The 12,817-nt window shown below is 38.2% G+C and overlaps 2 protein-coding genes and 1 pseudogene across 3 annotated transcripts; 2 read left to right on the forward strand and 1 right to left on the reverse strand.

The window, feature by feature from the left end:
* The first annotated feature begins 601 nt into the window (after positions 1 to 601).
* On the forward strand, positions 602 to 1,657 carry LOC147933970 (uncharacterized; annotated as a pseudogene).
* A 4,690-nt stretch (positions 1,658 to 6,347) lies between these two features.
* Positions 6,348 to 10,789, reverse strand: LOC104723449 (protein arginine N-methyltransferase 1.6). Of its 2 annotated transcripts, XM_010441827.3 has the most exons (15): positions 10,546 to 10,789; positions 10,014 to 10,418; positions 9,706 to 9,913; positions 9,495 to 9,620; positions 9,207 to 9,371; positions 9,008 to 9,126; positions 8,709 to 8,788; positions 8,273 to 8,547; positions 7,874 to 8,104; positions 7,629 to 7,702; positions 7,445 to 7,538; positions 7,216 to 7,365; positions 7,058 to 7,135; positions 6,864 to 6,960; positions 6,348 to 6,613 (listed from the first exon to the last, which is right to left on the reverse strand). In XM_010441827.3, exons 2-15 carry the CDS (start codon positions 10,346 to 10,348, stop codon positions 6,471 to 6,473), a joined length of 2,175 nt encoding a protein of 724 aa, XP_010440129.1. In that variant the 5' UTR covers positions 10,349 to 10,418; positions 10,546 to 10,789; the 3' UTR covers positions 6,348 to 6,470. The 2 variants fall into 2 exon arrangements, 1 of the variants encoding a protein (XP_010440129.1); XR_015572584.1 differs by lacking the exon at positions 10,546 to 10,789 and having other exon boundaries at positions 7,445 to 7,533; positions 10,014 to 10,413.
* LOC104723451 (bifunctional adenosine 5'-phosphosulfate phosphorylase/adenylylsulfatase HINT4) lies at positions 10,585 to 11,902 on the forward strand. The gene is made up of 6 exons (XM_019232348.2): positions 10,585 to 10,717; positions 10,839 to 10,885; positions 11,073 to 11,149; positions 11,244 to 11,307; positions 11,453 to 11,530; positions 11,636 to 11,902. Exons 1-6 carry the CDS (start codon positions 10,640 to 10,642, stop codon positions 11,733 to 11,735), a joined length of 444 nt encoding a protein of 147 aa, XP_019087893.1. The 5' UTR covers positions 10,585 to 10,639; the 3' UTR covers positions 11,736 to 11,902.
* The last annotated feature ends 915 nt before the right edge of the window (positions 11,903 to 12,817 follow it).

Raw genomic sequence — 12,817 nt, forward strand, 5'->3', positions numbered from 1 at the left:
AAAATCAAACCATTAAAATCAAAGCTTAAAATCGGATTAGTTCTATGTTTTACATGGAACCCTAAAATCGAAAACACAAATATTAGGATAATTCCCAAAATTAATTTGTTGGCCTTATCTAGTATATTTAAGAAATTTAAATATATTAGACATTACCCTAAAAGACTAGAAAATTTCCTAAAACCTTTATCCTAATCCTAAATTAGAAAAAGGAAAACTTATAGGAAAAGGAAAAAACTTAATAAAAGGAAATTTTTGCATGCTAGATCTTATGTTTATCTAGGACTATTCTCATGCATAATATAGGCCATGAAATTATGTAAATAAAACAAGACATTATCCACAAAAATATTCGGCATGTTTCGGTCTTAAATACCGCATGTCCCAAATGAGAATAAATCCATGGTTCGGTCTTAAATACCGCATGACCTACACTATAATAAACGGCATGGTTCGGTCTTAAATACCGCATGACCCAAGAATATAACATTCGGCATGGTTCGGTCTCATATATACCGTATAGCCTAAAGATAGAACAATTACATGTTTCGGTCTCAAATACCGCATGATAATAATCGGGTGCCTGTTTTCTATTTTATAGATGGCAAAGATCAATAATCTCCAATATGCTGCACTTAACATGTCTGGAGACAACTACCTCCAATGGGCTTTGGACACCAAGATCAACCTGAAATCAAAGGACCTATGCAAATGCATTGAGGATGATAATGATTGCACTAAAAGAAGTAAATATAAGGCGATATTACATATAAGCCATCATCTTGCTGAGAGTCTCAAGAACCAATACCTTACAATAGAGAATCCTCTTGAACTTTGGACAAAGTTGAAAAACAGATATGGACACCAAAAGACGGTGCTCCTACCAAAGGCTCAATTTGATTGGAAAAACTTAAGGATCCAGGATTTTAAAACCGTGGATGAGTATAACTCAGAGCTATTTAAGATAGTCTCAATCCTTAAGTTATGTGGTAAGGAGGTTACTGAGGAAGACTTGCTAGAGAAGACATTCTCAACCTTTCACACCAATAACATACTGCTTCAGCAATAGTATCGTGAAAAGGGTTTCAAAACTTATGCAAGTCTCATCTCTTGTTTGCTGCTTGCTGAACAAAACAATGAGTTGTTGCTAATGAACAGTGCAATGAGACCTCCTGGTTCTGCCCCATTACCGGAAGTCCACAAAGTCGATTTGACTAAGAAAGAGCCCAAAGAACCCACAGAGCCCAATGAGACTAACTACGTCCATAAAAGCAAGTATCATGGTCGTGGCCGTGGTGGAAGAGGACGTGGTGGTCGTGACAATTACCAAGGGAACCACTATGATGGTTACGGCCGTGGGAACCGGTCCGACTTCGGCCGTGGGAACCGGTCCGACTTCGGTCGTGGCCATGGTAGAGGCCGCGGAATTCACAAACCGCAACACAAGCCTAAATCGGTTTGTCACCGATGTGGTATGGGGAATCATTGGGCTAAGACGTGCAGGTCATCTAAGCATCTCATTGATCTCTATCAAGAGAGTCTGAAAAAGAATCCAGAAGCCAATTTGGTTCATCTCGATGGTGAAAGAGATTTCGACCATGAGAATGATGAACAATTGGATTATGAAACTTCGGATTGTCTAGGAGAGAATAATTAAAGATTGTCTTGATTTAATTTCTATGTTTTATGACTTTGAATTTTATTGGATTATAGTTTTGGTTTAAATTCAATTATTTTATTTCCTTCAATATAAAATTATTTGTTTTTGTTTAAAATATAAATTCTTGTCCATTATAGAAATGGCTGAGGACAAGGACATACTTGTGGTGGATAGTGGATCCAGCCACACAATTTTGAAGGATAAGAGATACTTTGTTAATCTCGTTATGAAAAATGCCAATATTAGCACAATTGCGGGTAGCAAGCCTAATTGAAGGCTACAGCCAGGCTACAAGTGATGTCTTGTATTCACCCAGCTCAAAGAGAAGCTTATTGATTTTTAAAGACATTCGTTTGAATGGTCTACATGTTGAAACTAAGGGTGAAGGAAACCAAGAGTTCCTACATATTACAGAAATCACCCAAGGATCTAAGAGAATCCTAGAATCTATACCCGCACTAGCCACTGTTTTATACCATGCTAAGATTAATATGATAGAGGCTAATTTGGCAATGAATGAAAGGTTCAATGAACAATTCACTTTATGTCATGATCGGCTTGGACATCCGGGTTCTAACATGATGCGTAAGCTAATAATAAACTCTAAAGGGCACACTCTAAAAGAGAGAAGAGTTATTCCTAAGAATCTCATGTGTGTAGCATGTGCACAAGGAAAACTCATTATAAGGCCATCACCAGTAAAAGTTACTAAAGAGACTTTAAATTTTCTGGAAAGGATACAAGGAGATATATGGGGACCAATACACCCACCTTGTGGGACGTTTAGATATTTTATGGTCCTAATCGACGCATCGACTAGATGGTCGCATGTTTGTCTATTGTCAACTAGAAACCTTGCGTTTGTTAGATTGCTGGCCCAGATTATACGTCTGCGAGCCCACTTTCCAGATTTTCCACTTAAGACTATGCGTCTAGACAATGCTGGTGAATTTACATCCCAAGCGTTTAATGAATATTGTATGTCCATGGGGGTGAGTGTGGAACATCCTGTGGCACATGTCCTTACACAAAATGGATTAGCTGAATCCTTCATTAAACGGATCCAATTAATTGCTCGACCATTACTCATGAGGTCGCAGCTTCCTGTGTTGGCTTGGGGACACACAGTATTACATGCAGCAGAGCTTATACGCATCAGGCCATCTAGTGAGCATAAATATTCACCATCCCAATTATTAACGGGTCATGAGCCAGACATATCCCATCTAAAAACATTCGGGTGTGCCATTTATGTACTGATTGCTCCACCACAGAGAACTAAGATGGGACCTCAAAGGAGGATGGGAATATATGTTGGATATGATTCTCCCACCACTATTAAGTATCTTGAGCCAACTATGAGTGATTTATTTAAGGCCAGATATGCGGACTGTCAATTTGATGAAACTGACTTTCCCAAATTAGGTGGAGAGACACACAAGCTGGTCAAAGAAATTTCATGGAATCAAACATCCTTAAATTGGCAAGATCCTCGGACTCTAGCATGTGATGCAGAGGTCCTAAAGATAATACATTTGCAAAAGCTAGCTAATCAATTGCCAGATTCTTTTGCTGACCCTAAGAGATAAAATCGTACATACCAGCTTGTAATGCACCAGTACGTATTGATTTCAAAAGGAGCACAATAATCAAGTTGCTACAGAGTCTAAGGCCCGTTTGAAACGTGGTAGACCAATAGGTTCCAAAGATAAGAACCCTCAGAAATCTAAGAAAGGTGCAAATCAAACCGAGGTTAAGGAAATTACAGACATGGCCGCGGCAAATCCTAAGGTACCGAATGAGGTTTGGGACGCTGAACCTCAAGGTCCTGAAGGTATTGATAATAATGAGATCTCAATAAATTATATCATGTATGGAATTCAATGGAACCGGAAAGATGTCGACATCGATGAAATATTTGCATACAAGGTAGCACTTGAAATAAATGAGGATCATGAACCCACGTCCATATTAGAGTACACTCAAAGACCAGAATGGTTAAAATGGAAAGAAGCCATTGACGTGGAGTTAAATTCATTAAAGAAAAAGAATGTATTTGGTCCGATCTTAAGGACACCATTCGATATAAAGCCAGTTGGACATAAGTGGGTCTTTGTAAGGAAGAGAAATGAGAATAATGAAATCGTGAGATATAAAGCACGGCTTGTACCAAAAGGATTCTCTCAAAGACCCGGAATAGATTATGAGGAGACATACTCCCATGTGATGGATGCAACGACTTTTAGATATTTACTAAATCTGGCTATAAGAGAAAAACTGGATTTGCGGTTAATGGATGTTATGACCGCATATTTGTATGGTCCACTGGATAATGAAATATATATGAGATTACCAGAGAGTATTGAGATCAAAGATAAGAGCGGTTCTCGAGAACAATACTGCATAAGGCTAAACAAATCCCTTTATGGACTGAAACAAAGTGGGCGTATGTGGTACAATAGATTGAGTGAGTACCTAGCTAAAGAAGGCTATAAGAATGATCCCATCAGTCCATGTATTTTTATAAAGAAGTTTGCAAACAAAGGGTTTGTAATCATAGCAGTATATATGGATGATTTAAATATCCTAGGAACCTCTGGAGAAATCGCCCAAACAGTCGAATATCTAAAGAAAGAATTCGAGATGAAAGACCTAGGCAAGACTAAATTCTGTTTGGGATTGCAGCTTGAGTACATAAATGATGGAATCCTTGTGCATCAAATGGCATATACTGAAAAGGTACTCAAGAGGTTTAATATGGACCAAGCTCACCCATTTCCTAGCCCAATGGTTGTGAGAAATTTAAATTTGGAAAATGATCCATTTGGTCCAAAGAAGGACGATGAAGAAATTCTCGGTCCTGAAGTGCCATACCTCAGTGCTATAGGAGCGTTAATGTTCTTGGCTAGTCACACTAGACCAGACATATGTTTTGCCGTGAACCTCCTAGCTAGATTTAGCTCATGTCCAACCCAAAGGCACTAGAACGGTATCAAACATGTATTGCGTTACCTACAAGGAACGCTTGATTTGGGTTTATATTATACTAACTATAACAAAGAAGGTTTAATTGGTTTTGCTGATGCATGTTATCTATCGGATCCACATAATGCAAGGTCTCAAACCGGCTATGTATTTACACACGGTGGTACAGCTATTTTGTGGCGTTCTATGAAGCAAACCATTGCAGCCACGTCATCTAATCATGCGGAAATCTTAGCTATGCATGAAGCCAGCTGTGAGTGTGTATGGTTGAGGTTGATGACTCAACATATCAGGACAGATTGTGGCATGGCCGACGATAAGGAACCAACGGTTATCTATGAAGACAATACAGCCTGCATCGCACAGCTCAAGGAAGGATATATCAAGGGAGATCAGACGAAGCATATTTTACCAAAGTTCTTCTTCACACATGAACGACAAAAGGCCGGAGAAGTTCAAGTGGTACAAGTTTCGTCTTGCGACAATTCAGCCAATCTCTTCACCAAGTCATTACCGACATCGACATTCAAGAAGCTCACGTACCAGATTGGGATGCGGAGACTTAAGGACTTCTAGTGATGCTTAGAACAGGGGGAGTAATGCGTGTTGTACTATTTTTCTTTCACCATGGTTTTGTCCCAATGAGTTTTCCTGGTAAGGTTTTAATGAGGCAGCACTCCCAAGCGCATTACGGAGATCCCTTAGCATTTGCACGGTTATGTCATCCAAGGGGGAGTGTTGTAAAACACGGACGGTGGATTTCCATAACCGGTCCATACACGGGCCATATACGTCCAAGCCCATAAGGCCCATCGGCCACCACCTCTTAGTCTTAGTCGGTTTAGTATTCCTGATATACTTTGGCTTTGTCCCTTCCTATATATATGTAACATTCAATTGGCATAATAATAAGAAGAAGATAAAATCTCCTTCGAGATTTTCTAGTTTACAACTTTAAATTAATTATAAACTTAATACTTAATGTTAAAGAGAGTGATTCCTATTGTTTTGAAAATTTATTTAGGATGGGAAATCTTGTTTTCAAAAATAGAAATTTAATATTAATTAATTAAATGAAAAATAAATTAATAATTAATATTAATGGCATGATTGTAAATATGTATAAATATTTTATAAATATCTCCAAATATATATATATATATATATATATATATATATATATATATATATATAAGATGTGGAGTAAGATTCGGTTATTATAAAATTTGGTTTTAGTTTACTTTCTATATCACTCAGATTGTGTATTCAAATATGATAATCAATCCTAAAGTAAAACTAGAAAGAAAGAAAAAAAGAAAAGGTAAGGAAGGAACAAGTTGTCAATCAAAATATATTGATTAGAGTCATGAACTAGTCGGGTCATTGCTCTGTTTACGGTTGTTGCTCTGTTCTACTTTTTATGATATTGTTGAATTGCTTTCATCTTATAAAATCAGTCGGAACAACAAAAAAAAGAACTAATCGGGTCTTAAGTTTTTCTTTAGAGTGTTTCTCTATATGTTATTTGTACTACTGATGCCTCTGCAAACTGTGTATGTAAACTTTTGAATCTCCAACTAACATACCTGCACTTACGGTCAAAGTTTGTAATTTAAGTTTAACTCAGAACACGTTTAAGCGCATGATCTTGATCTTTGACATTAATTGATGAACCGTAACTATCAATCAAAGGAGAAGGATCTACTTGTAAAGCTTATACTTTCTAACTCTTGAACTTAGGCCTCCTCGTTGGCCAAAAAAAAGAGTCGAACAGGATCGGAGAGCTATTCAGACATATAAGTTAAGAATGGTCTTACAAAAATAGTCAAGAGAGAGTATGTATGATGATGAGCTCGCCGTTTGAAGATAAATCTAAGGACGCTTGGATTCCTATGGATGAGGGACCTTCCACTCTCACTGTGACTGGTTTCTCGAGTAGCTTCACTCCTTGCTTCCAATACCTTTCATCTGTACGCAGACAATTTCATCAAAACGTTTGCTTTAATCTCATAATTGCTAATTATTCACCCTATAGATCATGCAATCCCTGAAACTAACATGTTGGAAAGGCCAATCCTTTGCTAAAACACATTAAAGGACAATCCATCAGCAACTTCCTTTAGTTGTCAAATTAAATCCAAATCACAGCGTAACCGTAAGCATTATCCCCTTAAAGCAATAAATGATTGGCCAGTGCAAAGAGTTGTGAGTATTGTACCTGGTCCTGTTGAGATCACGGTTGAGTTTTCTTTATCCATCACCCAATCCATCCACAATGCGATTCCATGGCATACACCAGGTTCTATAAACTCCATCTGTTTGCAGGTAACAAGCATTTCTTAAAATCATATATTAAAGTTATTTGTACTAATGATGCCAAACTGCATGTATATGAATCTCCAACAGACATACCTGAACTTCCCCAGAACATGGACCTGTGATGGGCTTGGTGAAGTCAAACTCCATGACTGTAAATTCCTTGCTAAGTTTCTGAAAATTTCCCAAGAAAAGGAACAATCTTTACATTTCCCAACGTTTGTCAATACATAAATCTAAGAACTTGTGTTTACCTTTGTCTCTCCACATTGCCAGATAAAAAAGGGCAAACAAGGACTGTCTCTACCAGTAGGTAGATCACCGCACCCCCCTAAGGTTGTATTCACCAGAGCATGGTCAAACCCTTCTACGCTGCCAAGGCAACAGCGGCTCTTCCAAAGATCCTGCACCAGAAGCCAATTCATGAATATAGAAGCAAACACTTTCTGTTTTATATTTGCTAAGAAACGATACAGTACTTACAGGAAGATACATAGCACAACCTCTCAAAACTCCCTTATACGGCATTACCACTGCATCTTCTGACAGGACAGAATCACAAAGAGTTCTGTCTTTCCTTCACGCATACCAGAAAGAGAATCAGGCTATTGTTAACAAACTGGCTTCTTTGACAAAGCTAAATGACCAACTCAATAACAACATATACCAGAATCTAAGGTTCTGCCACGGAAGCCCACTTTCAAGTCCGCAGAAATATGGCTCTCCAATCAGCAGATCAATCTGTTGATAAAGCATAGAGACACTTATCAAAATGAAACCCAAAAATCATTCAGAAAATTGGATGACTAAGCACAAAGACTGAACGAAAGGGACATAACTTTTCAAGAGTCCAACAACAAGTCATAACTTTTTATGAATTTTGAATATGATATACATCTTGTGAAAGTTTACCTTGCTTGGATACGCTTCCGCCAAATTTGACTTTACTTCTCTGAAATATTCAAAACGATCTTTTGAAAAACCATTTGAATCAGCAATGGCTTCAAAGTATCTGGCAGCATTCTCTTGCAGCCCAGGTGACAATGATATCACCCGTGATCTGTTGGAGGCATGCAGAGCCATAAGTGGTAATAGGAGACTATCATCAATGACGAGACATTGTGGATTAGAATTTCCCTGTAACTGGAAAAGAGATGAAGAACCATTAAAGTGTGCACTGGAATGTAGGAGAGAAATAGTATAGTGTTTTTCTTTATTAGCATCAACAAGTCAAAATATTACCACAACTTTGTGCAGTTTTCAGAGGAATACTTTGTAAATGCAAGACAGACAAAGAAGTTTAGAACCTACAGCGTTTCTAGTGGCCTCAAACATGGACTGCCTGTATCTACTATCACCATATATTGCGACTCTTTCGGGTGGTAATGTGAGGTGTACATCTCCAGTACTTAAAGGAGAGTGTGTCATCTCATGTGTCAAGCTTTGAGTCTTCTTCAGATTGTACAAGATGTTAGTACAAGTATGAGCAGCATGCAAATTAACCTTTTCTCCTTTGGATAAGGACACACCTGCTCCTGGAGTAAACCAAACACACTGTTTCCAATGGTCACACCATTCCCTAACACCTGTATTAGTAAAAAACGAAATCAGAATTGGTAAAAATGAGATCAAGACATCTTGGATCCCAATGGAGCTGAATGTAGTGCAAGTCTGGGAAGAAATCAAGAAAAGGGATTCCTCTACAACCAGTAACTGCACATGAATTCCAGAGGAAGGAGTAATTCACCTATCTCAGGACTTGAATCTATCCATCTCGGAGCGGTAGAGTAGAAGATTGTTCCTTCACTATCAAGCTGCAGAACCCACCTGAACCAACCCAAAAAAAAAAAGATTCCTCATATCATACTGGAAAAACAGGACAGATCTTGTGCCCTTTGCCTAGGCATCTTAGCATATATATGCATCACCAGAAAGCAAAAGTGTATATTTTCATTGTAGAGAACTAACTACGCCAGTATTGCGAAAATATAAGCAGTTCAAACGCCCCAAAAAGGAAAAGAAGAAAGAGAGTAAAGGACATATTACCATGAAATTATAGCATGAACACTACCCGCGGTTGTTGCTTCTATGTGCACATCAAGCTCTCCATTACTTTCTGGCCGTTTCCAAAAGTCAAATTCAAATATTTTGACGGGGTCTGACAACTGGATGAATATATGAAGTGAGTGTATAAACTAAAAAAACTTATTGCAAAACTGCAGGGGAAAATTTAGGATAGTAGTACCAGTTTGATATCGTTCTCAATAGCATCAACATGCATGCTATACTGTTGTGACTTGATACCAAAAAGACTCTCTAAGCCAGGAGGAACTAGACGAACACCATCAGATACTTTAGCCTCGTTATTTCGTAGATTGTGCATGTTACATAAGAATTCACTTTCAACAAGCTTCACATTGTAAAGAAAAAGAAGCAAATTCAATCAGGCACTCAAGATGAACAATGAAGACAAACCACAAATCTCGATAAAAACTCAAGGACAAAAGAGCTCATGATAAATCAAGAAACGAACCTGGCAATAAGTAGTAGCTCGGTATGGCACTGCTTTTGGATTGTCAACAAGCAACATGTCATGAGCATGTTGCAAACTTGGGATCAGACCTTCACCAAGTAACTCAGAGTCCAATATTTCACTTACCTAATTGAAAGAAGAGCATTGAAAGAAACTTATATTTCCTCTGAAATTCATACTGAAAAAAAAGTATGGATCTTTGAATACTCACAAGAACGTCAGCTCGTGAAGCAATGTCTGATCCAACTTCAATCTCATCAGATCGTTTGTTGATAAGGTTAATGTTCTTCGTCATACCATTCTTATGCAAAACCTTCCTCATAAGCTTAACCATCGGTAAGTATGACTCACACGCTGTCACCATTCCTTCTTCTCCCATTGCTCTCGCAGCCATCATCGATAACAACCCAGTTCCAGCACTATAACACACACACACACACAAATCTCACATTCTCCATAGTTCAATCTAAGAGGTTTATAAAACACTAATTTTGAAAAATGGAAAATGAGAAGAAGTACCCAATGTCAAGGACGTGGCAAGGTTGAGTGATGGTTTTCTCAATAGCGAGACGATAAGCTCTGTTGCGGCGAGTATCATTGAGCATGTCGAGATACGACGTCGTGGAGAGGAGACCGTCTGAGGAAGTTCCGGGTTGGTCATTGTCTTCGATGACAACCCACTCGGAATCGCCGGTGAGTGGGTCTTGTCTGAGCTGGAAGACGCGTTGACTAGACTGAGAGCTCATTGTTCGAGCAATGAAGACGGAGCTTCTTAGGCGAGTCAGTGAGTGACGACGGAAGGAGCGAAAGGGAATGAAGGTTTTGGGAAGAAGTGAAGACAGAGACGACGACATTAACGCCGGTTTAGTCGTCGTAGTGAGAGGAGATTCTCCGGCCTTTGTTTTGTTGATTTATGTCCTCATACTGTTCTATGTATTTCAATTAAACCCCATAGTTTTGAAAATTAAACTTTCTTACCTCAGGAACAAGAATTTAGGGGTTAAATCATCAATACAAAATATTTATGGGGGTTAAGATGGAAAGAACTCACACAACAACTTTCCCATTTGCTCAACTTTGAAATCGAGAGAAATCCCAGTTTTCGAATTTGTTTGTGCTGCGATTTGGAATTTAAGGAAGAAGAAATGGCGGGAGGAACGAATCAAGCGTGTATCTTCTGTGAGATCGTGCACAATCAGACCTCAACTCGTCTCCTTCACACCGTTGAGTTCTTATCTTCTCTCAACTCTCTTGTTGTTGTTTGGGTCTCGAGAATATAATCAATGATCAGAGCCTAAATTGAAGTTAAGTTTGGTTTCTTTGCGATGGTTTTTATTTTTTCAGGATGAGAAGGTCATCGCGTTTCAAGATATTAAGCCATCCGCTCAGAGGTTTGTAATTTGTGTCTGTTCCATCGAAACACTGTGAATTTAGTTTGGAAGAAGTGTGGCTAAGTTTATGGTTGTTAGATGCTTGTGAATTTAGTTTGATTCCGTTTACTTAGCCTTATCTAATGTGATCACTTGTGCATCTCCTTAGCTGCCATTTTACTAATAAGAGGCAAACAATGATTTGTAGGCACTACTTGGTAATTCCAAAAGAACACATTCCTACTGTGAAAGACCTTCAGAGAAGAGATGAAGACTACTCCTTAGGTTGGTTATCAAAACATATAATATACATACATCATTTCCTGTTATATCTATGTTTAAAGTTTCGATAAGGATGCTTGTTTTATGATTTGAGCAGTAAAGCACATGCTTAGTGTGGGGCAAGACCTGTTGCATAAAGATGCACCTCAAAGCATTCATAGGTGAGTGTTCTTAGTTACCAACTATGGATTTTGAGTTAGGCTTTTCAAACCAATTATAGTTGTACTGCTTGAAACATGATATTCATGTCTTTCTTCTCCTTGTGGTAACTTGTATAGCATTCATCTGATATGTACTTTCTCTCAGATTTGGTTTTCACCAGCCACCATTTAACAGTGTTGATCATCTCCATCTCCATTGTTTTGCATTACCTTTTGTGCCCAGGTACTGATATGCTTCATGCTCATTGATCTTTCTTGGGATATTCTTTGCATCTATCTCTCTCTTACTTTCCCATGGCTTTCTTAACATATTTTGCCATCAAAACAGATGGAAATCCATCAAGTACAAGTCTTTGGGACCTTTGGGTGGATTTATTGAAGCAGAGACACTGTTGGAGAAGTTAAGGCCTCTTCTTTCAAAGGTGTAACTGAACCAACTTACCTAACTGCATTGTGTTGCTTCTCTTCTCTTAAGTTGTGCAATATCTCTTTTCTATTCTTTCCTGGCAAATTTGTAATGGAATGCCAAATATTATTGAGGATTTTGTATATGAAAGAAGGATGTGTCAAGTAATTTAAATGTTATTTCTGGCAACTGTTAAATAGTTGTACGCAGTGACGGCAATCTCATTGTATCCATACTTAATGGTTATGAGACGTATACATGAAGAATTCTGATATAATCTCTGGAGTTACTGCCGTAAGATGTAGACTTAGCCGGGGGCTTAGACCCCTTGATTCCATAGAGGATCTCTGATATATGTGGGCCTTCTTGTGTTGGGTTGATGCTCTGACATCTCTAAATGTAGGGGAGGTACTGGTTTCACAGTGCATGAGACAAACTGCAGCTTAACTGGTGCAGTTGTGTTCTTGCAACAGCATAGTTATCCGCAGAACAGGTAACCACGTTTTGAAGAAATTTGTACATTTATGACCTTTCTGTTAGGTGGAAATACTAAGTTATGTAACAAATCTTAGGAACGTATTAAGCACTGTGGTATGGGAACAGTAGTGAGAAAAAAACTATAGGCTATACTCAGGCTGTTCAGATTGCTTGTTATCCCTTTCAGGAGGATCTATAGGTATCAAATAGCGCGGATAGATTTTGATGTTATCACAACTAAAAACTTGAGCCTATCTAAGTAATAGATTCCAGTGAGATCAAATCTTCTATGTTCACATGTAACTTGCGCAGTTAGATAGAAGTACAGCTTGCAGTTGCAATGCCCCTTTACCCTCTAGCTTCTTTGATTGATGTTCTGGCTAGAGTACTACTATTTCTTAAGACAAGTTTTTTTTGTAGTTTAAATGATAGGTTTTTCTGAGAACAAGTAAAACTAAAAGATTTGTTATGGTATAACATTCTGGTGATGTTTTGATAAGAACCACTAGAACTCGAGAATTTGAGCTAACAAACCAACAAAACTACTTAATGGTTTTATGTCCTAGATGATGAGTACGAAACTTATGCAAATAATTGAAATTCTTGATTTGCCATTGTCTCGAAGGA

The sequence above is a fragment of the Camelina sativa genome, chromosome 11, assembly GCF_030686135.1.
Source record: "Camelina sativa cultivar CO46 ecotype springtype chromosome 11, ASM3068613v1".
NCBI lineage: Eukaryota > Viridiplantae > Streptophyta > Magnoliopsida > Brassicales > Brassicaceae > Camelina > Camelina sativa.